The 12,073-nt window shown below is 41.2% G+C and overlaps 1 protein-coding gene across 1 annotated transcript in view; it reads left to right on the top strand.

Annotated features, from left to right (window-relative positions):
- The window catches only part of KAT2B (lysine acetyltransferase 2B), a gene marked incomplete at its 5' end in the record, with an annotated part of 45,390 nt that overhangs the window by 20,725 nt on the left and 12,592 nt on the right, over window positions 1-12,073 (top strand). Inside the window, 5 exons of the mRNA XM_082304776.1 lie at window positions 1,179-1,285; window positions 3,045-3,170; window positions 5,573-5,709; window positions 7,113-7,321; window positions 11,235-11,361. Of these exons, the coding sequence (XP_082160902.1) occupies window positions 1,179-1,285; window positions 3,045-3,170; window positions 5,573-5,709; window positions 7,113-7,321; window positions 11,235-11,361 (706 nt within the window). The remainder of the gene's footprint in view (window positions 1-1,178; window positions 1,286-3,044; window positions 3,171-5,572; window positions 5,710-7,112; window positions 7,322-11,234; window positions 11,362-12,073) is intronic.

The following is a 12,073-nucleotide window of genomic DNA, read 5'->3' as shown; positions in this document are numbered from 1 at the left end:
TGTCTATGTGTACCTAGGAAATAGTCACCACGGGGTCTGAACGCAGAGTCTCTGTGCTACCTGTAAAGGTAGCCTTCGCTAAAGTTTAATTTGTGCTTCTGCTCCGTCACAGATGGTCAAATAGCTGTTACAGACTTTTTAGCCATTATCAGCCATGTAGATAGCAGGAGACACCGCACATTGCAGTGCTTAGGTATAAATGTATATATAAGGTATAAATGCATATAAAATAAAGGTATAAATATATAATGGTATATATAAAGTGTATATATATAAAAATAAAGGTATAAATATATAAAAATAAAGGTATAAATATATATAAAATACAAGAGTAGGACTTGATCCTGAAAATCCTTATCCTGTTCAAGAATGTCTTACTCAACAGTCCTGTTGGTTTCAGCTGGACAGTTTCTATACATATAGATGACTCTAGAGAGTAAAAATGTGCCATGTCAACTTCTGGTCTGAAAACCCCTTTTGTGCAACATAAGATAAGCAGCTATCTTGCTTCTGAGAGGAAATGATGTATTAGCCCTGTGAAGGCAGGTGTGCTGGATAGTCTGATCTGTGGAATTTCTCTCTCATATAATACTACTGAGAGGTTTAAAATCATGCTGTTTCTGTAAGTGTACAAAAGTAAGATTAAAAATACTGTTATGCAAGCACAAACATGCAATTAAATGTTACAGCAGCACACTTACAGGAATGAAAATATCTTCCTAAGAGCATTGTTAATAACTAACACTGGGATTTTATAAATCTGTAAGAGGCAGAAAGCAAGTGCATCTGCAAAACACCAGTTTATCAAAATAGACATATTTTGTCATCATTGTATAAGATGAGTAGCTTGGCATCTGTGAACTTGTAGCTTTCTTATTAGTGCACAGTTTTGTTCTGTAAAAGTGGTTTGTAACGGTTTCTTTCTGCATTTGCAAATTAAATAAATATTGCTTATAATCAAAGATAATTTTTCATAGGTGAAAGCACTCTACTGAATTAAAATACTTGATGTCTACTCTGGCTTGTGATTTTGTGTGTGTTTGGTTTTGGCCAACAACGTTTTCTTACTGAATCACTAAATATTTTTAAATTAAAAAAAGTTGCAAATGCTTATTCTGAAAAAGAACCTGCTTTGAATGATCCTATTAAGTTAATATGTCACCTCGTTTTGTGCCTAGGTTTCTGTCGATGCTGGAAGAAGAAGTGTACAGCCAGAATTCTCCCATTTGGGATCAGGATTTCATGGTGTCTAGTTCCCGAACTGGCCAGCTGGGAATCCAGACAGGTAAATTGCATTTAGTGATGGGTTAGGGAGCACCTGAATATAGAGAAACCTGTGCAAGTGATGCATTCTAAGGAACGAGGTGTAGATATGCAGCTTTACAAATAGCAGGCTATACCAAAATCAGTCTGCCTTGAGTAAGCACAGATGTCTGACTCTCTGGTGCTTCCTCATATAAAGATCCCATTTTGACGATGAAATCCAGCTAATTGAAGGTGCCAGTGGAGCGGGCTGGGTGCTGAGGCAAATCGCCTGAGCAGCACAAGTGCACTCAATGTGGGCGAGTGAGAATGGTCAGTGGGTAAATGGCTGCGGTGGGTCACCTGCTGGACAGTGATCCCCTTGCACAGGGACCCACACCAGTCCTCCGACTCACTAGCAGCAGGGATGTAGGGTCCTAGCAGTAGGGAAGTAGGGGCCTTCCATGTCAGATGTCCCATTGCCTTTGCACACGTGCCTTTTGATTTTCTTGTTTTTGTATAGCTTTTCCTTGCTTTTTCTTATTCATGTGCCTCATCGGCTATTCTGCAACTTTATTCACTTTTCCTCAGTTAGGGTACAGAGGTATAAGTCATCCCTGAAATGGCAGGGGGACATTGATGATGATTTTCTTTCACTTTCCCCGTCTCCTCTTCCTTTCTGCTCAAAAGTATTTAAAATCCATTTATGCAGCTCAGGGGTTGACCTCAATTTTCAGTATTTTAGGAAGCAAAGACTGGAGGTATTTAGTTCAATATTTTGTAACAATTCAGTATTTTGAAACAATTGTTGATTATCAGTTGACAAAACGATCATGTCAGCACTTTATCCGACAGTGAATTTCCTAGAGTAGCAGGGAAATTCCACTGTGACAGATACAGGGTTTTTCTGTGAGAAGTTCCTGGTCTGCACAATAAACTGGTGAATTATGTCTTAGGTGCAAGTTCCTTGCAACTCTAAAGTCATGTTGCTCTCAGAGTTCATTCTATCATGTACATTTCTACAGTGCTTCGTTTTAATGTGCACCTCTTAAGCATTGAATTCTTGGCATGAATATGGCACAAAAGAGCTGTTGCTGGTGATGACACCAGGATAAAGCCATGCAAAGAGAAAGACTGCAGGTGTCCAGACTGCAAGCTGTCACCTCAGCCCCCCACCTGCCTGCCAAAAATCTTGGCACAAATGAAAACCGGATGATTTGGGATGAGTGTGTTTGTTTTTTTTTTTTTTTTTTTTTTTTTAAATATTAGAGAGAGAGATGTTAGTCTGCAGCATTTTAAAATAATAGTTTCATCCTATTAACTGGTGGAACAGCTTCTCCCTTTCTTGAGTTTGATTTGTCCAAATAGTCTTTGAACACTGTTAAAGTGGACAGCTGAAGCTGAATGATGAGATTTTGCTTTTCAATAGACCCCTACAAAAAGCCTTTTCATGAGGCTGAACTCCAGCAGGCTTGGCAGGTATGTGAAGGAAGTTTGTTTTCTTAGCTTGTGCTCGGCACTGCAGAATAATAAAGCCTGATATTTGCAATGAAGTAAAGCTAACTCTGTCATTCAGCAGTAATACAGTCCTTCGTTAGGTAGAAGTTTAGAAAAATATGTTGAGATAAAGCTCTAATGTCTCTGCTTGCGAACTGGTGGCATTGCTCTGTTGCGCAACATTAGCTGTTACTTGGCAGGTGGTGGGTGTGAAGTTGAGTCCCTCATTGTGACAGTCCCTCAGTCTGCACTGTAATGAGTTCCATGTCCTGATCTTGTTGTGTTTGTCTTTTATGCCATTGCAGTTATCAATCCTCCTCCTGTTGCAAGATCTGTTTCATACAGTGCAAGTCCTTCGTCTCTGGAGCAACCCAACAGTGGGAACATGAGTCCTGCTTGCAAAGTTTCTTCCGCCCTTGACCCAAACCTAGGTAATGAAGAGGGAGACTTGCTTTTGGGCATCTGTTGATGTTATCAGTAGTTGCAGTATATGGTGACCATTCCCTTCACTCTGCAATAGTGACCTTGAGGTGTTTTTGCTAAAAGACACGCACACACATATTTTTTTCTCCACTATGGTAATGTTTAACTAGCAGAAATGGCAACTGTATTTGAAAAAAAAATTGGTTTGTTTAAATTCAATTAAAATGGGGAAGGGTCTGCTGGTGTCAGAGACTGTTGAAAAACACTTTATTTGGAGTACATGTACTATGAGCCATGAAAAAAGGTTTCATTTAAATGAAGACAGAGTAGAAGGGGCCATTGGTTTTTTTTGTTCCTTTTTTTTTTTTTAATATATTTCAAGGTACTGAAATTACATACATTTGAGCAATAAAGAAAAGCACAAACATACCAACCAGGTTAAATTTAAAACCTGAATGAGGTCAGGTTAAAAAAAAAAGTTTTTGGGAAAAAAAAGTTGTTGAATGCATGAGTTCTCCTAATAAATCCCTTTTCAAACACCTCACGATTAATGAGTCTGTCAAGAGAGTTTGTAGGTCAGAGAGATGATCACGAGCTCATGTAAAGTAAGTCCTCAAGGAAGTAGGAAAAGCAAAATGAATTCTTAGCCTTGGTGTTCACTGCAGAGGAACTTAAGGCGGCTCCTAAACTGCAGCTTTCTTTGGGGGACAAGTTGGGAAATGGTCTTAAAAGTGGGAATGAGTACAAGAATTTTTTTTAATTACAAATCAGCAAAATGAGTAGTAAGTAGTCACTGTAAGAATTATATTTTTTTGAGAGTGTGAAAAGAAATATGGAATTGACAAACTAATTATTAAGTTGTGCAGCTGAGCTGTCATTGGAATTGCCCTCAGCACTACGGAATTGAAACCCACAGATGCAAAGCTAGTTTGCTTTGCAAAGCTAGAACAAAACAAAGGGGTTCTAAGAGAATTCAGGAAACTGTCAATTGTAAGTCTCCTATTTCAGACAATTAGAAGAAACAATAATAAACTGATTAAGAATGGAATGAATAATTGTTCGAGTAATGTGATGTGTGCAAATTCACTGTGCCTTTTCTAGAACTCACAAATTGTACATATCTATGAAGGAAGTGGTGAGCATTTGTAAAGGGTTTTCTGTACCTGGATTTCCAGAAAGGTTTTGACACATTGCTTCAAAAAATTCTGTTTTGAAACAAGAAATTAATCTCTTGGGAAATAAGAATGAAGGTCCATTCACATATGAATAACTGTTTAAAAAGTAAGAAAAAAAGAATAAGAATAAACCGTTTCTACAATAAAGGGAGGTTAACAATAAAATGCTATTGTTAAGAAAACAATTGTACTGCTTGAAAGCCTGAAAAGGGGAATGAACAGTTTGTTCCTCATATATTTAGAGCGTTATAGCTGTGGAAAAACAATCTGTACAGTATATGTAAAATAGTGGGCATAGTGGGCATAGTGGGCCCTAAGCGACCTGGTTGTTTCAGAAAGAAGATCTTAAAGCTATTGTGGATTTTCCTTAGGGGAAAACAAACAAACAAACAAACAAAACCAAACCAGCTTATCTCACTGATAAGTGCTGATCACAATGGCAAAGTTCTGTGTCCTGGTTCTAACAATGACCAGTAGCAGATCTTAAGGGAAAGAATACAGGAATAAGGTAACCATGGAGTGATATTCCTGTTTATATGCTTTCCTAGTATTTGGCAGTTTGCTGCTTGGATAAATCCTGAGCTAGAAGCTGGCTCAGTATTATTGTACCCACTAGTCCTTGGTGGACTTTTCTTTCATGAATTTGTTTAACTGGTTGCTTTTGCTGTATTACATGTTGGTCTGCAGTTAGTAGGGCAGTTAATAATTAACATGGTATATTTTGATTTGGAAACTTCATAGGGATTTTCTAAGTCAAGTATGTATGACGTGTCAGACTGTAGGTGCTGCTTGGTTTACAAAAAGGGTGAAAGAAATCTATAATGGATACTTTATTCCACTGAATCCCCAAATGGGATTTCATGTTATCCGAAAGTATGCACTATAATTTGTGTATTGAGCACTGACCTTCCAAGACAGCAGCACAGAGGTTCATTGCAGAGGATGCTGAAACAAAAAGAGAAGCAAATAGTTTCACTGTGAATTTACAGAGGTATAGGAGAAGGAGAGGTATATTCATCCTGCTTCATGCTAATACCCCAGTGCAAAGACAAAATTGCAACAGTGATAAGTATTGTTCAGATTGCATTTCTTTCTCTTTCTCCCTTTCTATAGGGATTAAAAAAAAATCGCCAAACTTGGCATACAAATTAAAGAATGTAACACAAGTGCTAGACTTCACAGTGCTAGTGTGTGACTGTTTGGTTGTTCTAATTTGTCCTGGTTTTGTTTTATAGGGGAAAAGAGAAAAAATAATGAACCCTATTCTCTGGAGGATTCAAAAAGACCAAGAGTTGTAGGAGATATTCCTATTGAGTTAATCAATGAAGTAATGTCAACAATTACAGATCCTGCAGCAATGCTTGGGCCAGAGGTGAGAAATATATAGACCTGGTCTGTTTGCAAATGGCCTGTTTTCAATGAATGTTCCACATGGATAGAGTATGATAAGCTCAGAGTCCACAAAACTTACCATGCTGTCAGTAAGAAAAATAGAGACTTTCAAAGAATATGCTTAGGTGAGCAAAAAATATTGATGAAATGCATCATTAACATGAAGAATAGTTCTATCATTTTTTAGTGCATTGTATACTGTTTGCAAAGAGACTTGGAAGCTGGTGCTAGTAAAAAAGTAGATCCCAGGTTATTTTCCAAGGTACTTTTGTTACAGAACAGTTCCAGAGTATGCTTTTTATTGTTAATCATAGATGTAGCTCATAAGACAAGGTAAATGGGGTTCAAATACTGCAGCAGAAGGAAAGATCTAAAGTTAAAACCTCTGTTCAGTGCAGAAGGGCTGATCTAAACAGTTATTTGCTCTGTCTTCCACAGTTGCTCTTTTTTTCTGCTGGAAGAATAAAACAAACAGAATTGCAGAATTGTGCCATGTACAGAATTGCACACTTTTTTTCTTTTGGCTGGCTTGTCCTCCTTCTGTTCCCTTCGCCAGGCTATGTTTTGCCAGCAGCTCTTGTTTGCCAAGGTTTAGCTAGAGACTGCTGAAGATTTGGAACCACCTACATTTCTTACTCAAACTATATACTGTGACTGATGGCTCTGCATATTACAAATGCTGTGCCAGTCTGGCTGTTGGGGCTGGCAGTGACTAGAAACCCAGCAGCCAAACGTTGCTCTAAAAAGTAAACAGTATGTGCATGCAGAGATGTTTTGGCATTGTAAAATGATCTTGAAAAAAAAGTTAAATAAATTGTCTGTATTAATTTAATCTCCATTCAAATATATGGATGCAATTACTAGATATGTAACAGCAAAATCAGTAGGAATTAAAATGTTCTTTTTAAGTTCTTATGATAGTGGCATAGATACTGGAAAGCTAGTTCTAAAATGAAAAAATATGACTTTGCCTGCACCGCCATTAAAATATGTGATTTGCAGTATGCATAGGCGAATCCACTACTTTTGTCCAAGCTGGCTGGACTAAAGAAAATATGAAGACTTAGTGGCATAGGCTTCAACTGGATGAGTGCTGTCCCTTGAGAGATTTTGGAACTTGTTGAGTCATAACCATCGTTGTTGTTGCCTAATCTTTACCAGAAGAAGTTTGAATAATCCTTTGTACACTGTAGTGTAGACTTATATCCAGCTTATTTGATGGTGTCACTTCTGCTAAAAAAAGATAATCATTGGCAGCTCTATTTTTGTAAAAAGGTGGCTTGGAAAAAAGAGGGGGTTTCATTTGTTTGTTCGTTAAGGCTGTTCCATCAGAGGATGTGAAATCTCCAAAATGTGATTTTGTTCCTCTTTTGTGCGGTACAGACCAACTTCCTCTCGGCACACTCGGCCCGGGATGAGGCAGCAAGGCTGGAGGAGCGTAGGGGGGTGATCGAATTCCACGTGGTCGGCAACTCCCTGAACCAGAAGCCCAACAAGAAGATCATGATGTGGCTGGTTGGTTTGCAGAATGTGTTCTCCCATCAGCTGCCTCGAATGCCGAAGGAGTACATCACACGCTTGGTCTTTGATCCGTGAGTACCGCGGGAGAGGGGTTTGGTGGGCGAGACGTAGAGAGCCTGGTGCTGGTTGCAGGCAGCAGTGTAGGAAGGGGCCAGCCGAGGTGGCATGGAGGGCAGCTCTGCCCATGCTACCCTTTTCCCATCTTTTCAAGCCCCCTTAACTCGTGGCCAATCTAATTGGATTGTACCCAAATACTATCTCAGTGGCTGTATTAATGACGAGTGGCTTCTTGTTGTGGGACTGTGGTGGGTTGACCTTGGCTGGACACCAGGTGCCCACCAAAGCTGCTCCATCACTCCCCCTTCTCAGCTGGGCCAGGGAGAGAAAATATAACGAAAGGCTTATGGGTTGAGATAAGGACAGGGAGATCACTCGGCAATTACCGTCACGGGCAAAACAGACTCGACTTGGGGAAAATTAATTTAATTTCTTACCAATCAGATCAGAGTAGGATAATGAGAAAATAAAAACTAAATCTTAAAACACCTTCCCCCCACCTCTCCCTTCTTCCCGGGCTTAACTTTACTTCTGAATTCTCTACCTCCTCCCCACCAGCGGTGCAAGGGGATGGGGAATGGGGGTTGTGGTCAGTTCATCACACGTTGTCTCTGCCGCTGCTTCCTCCTCAGGGGGAAGATTCTTCACACTCTTCCCCTGCTCCAGTGTGGGGTCCCTCCCACGGGGAACAGTCCTCCACGAACTTCTCCAACATGAGTCCTTCCCACAGGCTACAGTTCTTCACAAACTGCTCCAGCATGGGCCCCTTCCACAGGGTGCAGTCCTGCAGGAACAGACTGCTCCAGCGTGGGTCCCCCACGGGGTCACAAGTCCTGCCAGCAAACCTGCTCCAGCATGGTCTCCTCTGTCTCCATGGGTCCACAGGTCCTGCCAGGAGCCTGCTTCGGCACAGGCTTCCCATAGGGTCACAGCCTCCTTTGGGCATGCACCTGCTCCAGCGTGGGGTCCTCCACGGGCTGCAGGTGGATATCTGCTCCACCGTGGACCTTCATGGGCTGCAGGGGGACAGCCTGCCTCACCATGGTCTTCACCACAGGCTGCAGGGGAATCTCTGCTCTGGTGCCTGGAGCACCTCCTCCCCTCCTTCTTCACTGACCTTGGTGTCTGCAGGGCTCTTTCTCTCACATATTCTCACTCCTCTCTCTGGCCACAGTTGCCCAGTCATGCAGCCGCTTTTCCCCCTTCTTAAATATTTATCACAGAGGCGCTACCACCATCACTGATGGGCTCGGCCTTGGCCAGCGGTGAGTCTGTCTTGGAGCCAGATGGTGTTGGCTCTGTCGGACATAGGAGAAGCTTCTAGCAGCCTCTCACAGAAGCCACCTCTGTAGTCCCCCTACTACCAAAATCTTGCCATGCACACCCAATACAGGGACGTGGGCCTGCAGGGAAAGATCCTACCTATCTTGTGCTTTCAAATGTTAGAACTGAAAGTCGGAAAGTAATTATGGTGCTTATTAGTGGTTTCCAGGCCCATACTAACTTGCAGGCTGCTCCATCCTCTGTCTGTGGAGATCATGAACCAAATGGCAGCAGAGACTGAAGTTTTTCAGTGAGAAGAACTTGTGGGATTTATGAACAGCAGCAGCATTTAAGTCAGCATGGGAGAAATCACTCCTCACCCAAGCATGTTGCTTTTCTCTTTATCAGTGCAAGTTTCCTGTCTTGCTTTGGCTGCATCTCTACACCGCAGACACTTGAAAAGAGGCACATTGGCTGTAGCAGCATCCACAGGTTACACATTGGCCTCCGCCTACCCTAGTGTCCTGACTGAATTGTGCCTCAGCTGTGCAAGCATGAAGGGAGGTTCTTCTCAGAAGTGTCTGCTTTTCCACCATTGTGTTTCCTGCAGAGTCTGCTTCCTTTCAACCAGTATGTTCTAAAATTTCTGCCTCTGAACGATCCACGCCTAATGGTAGCCCAGGGGTTTGCTGTACTGACTGCAGCACTCCGCAGTGGAGGGTGCCTGTGGGCTCATTGTTGTGTGTGTGTGTCAGCAGAGACTTGAGAAGCTCTGAGCAGATCACAGCCAGCTACGCAGCCTGGTTTGTGGAATTGCCTTTCTCCACCACTGGTGATATCAGCCTCTGTCTTTGTGCCCGGTATTATAGCTGCAGCAGTTACGAAAACATTTCTGGAACCATTTCCTCTGCTTTTAGGCTGACTAGCATTCCCTCGGCAATACTCTCTCGGTGCCAGCAAACGCTGCTGCTGCTGGGTCTGTGCTGTGCCTGAAGCACAAACAGCCCAGTGCTGGGGACTGTTGGACAGGACTTCGGTCTCCAGGCACAGGAGACTGATCTTGGGGCCTTCTCCTGGGTTCTTCGGATTTGAACAGCACTTGTCTCACAAGGGCCAGCACAGTCCAGACTCTTTTACCTCTTCTGTGTGGGGGTAAGCACCGCTCGGCCAGGAGAGGCAGGCAGCACCAGGATCTTGTCTGAGTTTAGGTGCCTTAGCAGCACTGTGACCTCAAGCAGAGGCTACTGGTTGAAAAAGCCAGGTTCCCTCATAACCGAACATCAAAGCAAAATTCTGAAGTAGTGATGTTGAGTCATGGCCTTCTCCTGTATTATTGGGAAAGAGTCTTCTAGTAGGCTGAGAGGAACTGCTGGTAGTTTAAGTGCTCTTCAGTATAGATATCTGTCTGGAGAGCGGTCTGCGCTTGAGAAAGAGGTACAGATATTGCTACAGCAAGAAAATGCCCTCCTTTATGTGCCCGAGGCAAACAGTTGACCCAAAGGAAGGGAAGCACATTGCCTGGACAGCTCAGAGTGCCCCAGCATTGCTGTGAATCTCCAGGGACACACACTGGAGACCTCCGCTGGGTAGTGGGTCATACAAACCTACGTCAAGTGTGAGATACTGGAGTCCAACATTTCTCTTCCCAAATTTCTTTCAGCTATTACCTTACTTATTATCGCCTTTAATGTTCTTATTTCCAAAACAGCCATCCTTACTGAATCTTGTTGCTTAAACAATACAAACATGAGTAAACAAAATTAAAAGCTCAAGCTACAACATTGCTGCTGTCATTCCACAAATAAAAAGCACCAAAATAAATACAAGAAAAAGAAGAATATATAAAATTTATAAAATCTCCTTCAACTGTGCACATAAAATATAACTACTCTTCAGACTACCTTTTTTTTGGCAGGGGCTCACTTTTGGCACCAACCTTTCCCCCCAAAAAGATATCTTCTGTAAATTTACTGTATTTTTTATACAATTTATAGGATACCGTGTATTGAATAATCTAGAGAACAGTTGCAGTGTAAATCTTTCCAGACCTTGAGGATTACACTAAAATTCTTAATCCTTGACACAAGAGTTCAGATTGCACCTCGTTATGTCTTTCCTGGCAGTCAATGTAAGTGCAACGGAAATGGATATTTATTCTGGTCTTGATTCCACTAGGAGTGGGTGACTAGAAGTAAGAAATATCATTTCTTGCTTCATCAGCTGCATTTGAAACTGATAGCTAAGCTACAGAGAGTGCATGCAACGAAACAGGAATCCCTTAGAAAGGACTTGCTGTCCTGTAACTCCATTAATTTCTAATTTAGTCAGGTAAAATCATCCTGAGAACTGCACAATGGCATAACTGCCAGCAATAGATTCAATGAAAGCAATACAACTCTTATTTATTGGGCATTACCCTAGTATCTAGGAGTACTTCGCAAGGCCAGGACCTTGCTGCATGAATGATGAATTTTACGGTAAATTCAAAGCATGATGTTAAAATAGCAACTCTTCTGTAGATACAAGCAGCTAACTTAACAGAGGCATATACAATTGCATTAGCATCATGGAAAGAAGTGAATCAAGTTTCTGAAAAAAGAATGGTAATGGCACTTTATGTACTATGTACATGAATTAAAGTGACTGTTATTTTTATCTACTCAGGAAACACAAGACTCTTGCATTAATAAAAGATGGTCGTGTTATTGGTGGTATCTGCTTCCGAATGTTCCCCTCCCAAGGATTTACGGAGATTGTTTTCTGTGCTGTGACTTCTAATGAGCAAGTCAAGGTAAAAACAATTCTCTACTAGAGTTTATTAAATGCACTTGAGTCCCATTCACTATTGCATATGCTCCTAATTTTGTTAGTCACATTGAATATATTGCTGAGTTGACAAACAGAAATAGAGTTTGAAAGATACAGTGATTCTGAGTATAATGCACAAAACCAAAGCAAATGTGCAGATTTAGAATCATCAGCATAATAGCAGGATTACTTGTAATGAATTAAATAAATAAAATCTTTCTTAACACAACAATAGTGGCCAGTAGTCTCCCATTCTCCAAGTATTCACTTCTCTGTCTCCAGCAATTGCCTCTCTGTTGTAGTGTAACACCTTGTGGTTGACTGAAATAAGTATTACTTGTGTGTGACAGTAATTTGTGTTCAATCTGGATGATGCTCTTAGTCATATGGTTTAGTTTTAGTTAGTCCTGTGAGGAGCATAGAGTTGGACTCGATGATCCTTATGGATCCCTTCCACCTTGAGATATTCTATGATTCTATGATCACTTTGCAGCATTACATGACTTCAATCAAAATGAGATATATCAAAAAAATTAGGTATAGTTTTGCATTGCAATATAAGCACACGATCTATTCTATACACTCTTTTTTGATTTAATTTCACAAAATGTTCTCTGAGTGTTGAGAATTAGCGGTTGTGGTGAAAGAATATAGAGCACTATGAATACAGGGGATTCCTCCCTCTTTCCTGGGGA

The sequence above is a fragment of the Platalea leucorodia genome (genome assembly GCF_965183815.1).
Source record: "Platalea leucorodia genome assembly, chromosome: 1".
NCBI classification, from domain to species: Eukaryota; Metazoa; Chordata; class Aves; order Pelecaniformes; family Threskiornithidae; genus Platalea; species Platalea leucorodia.
Note: the sequence above shows the minus strand (reverse complement) of the source record. Positions and strands in the feature narration are given on the sequence as shown.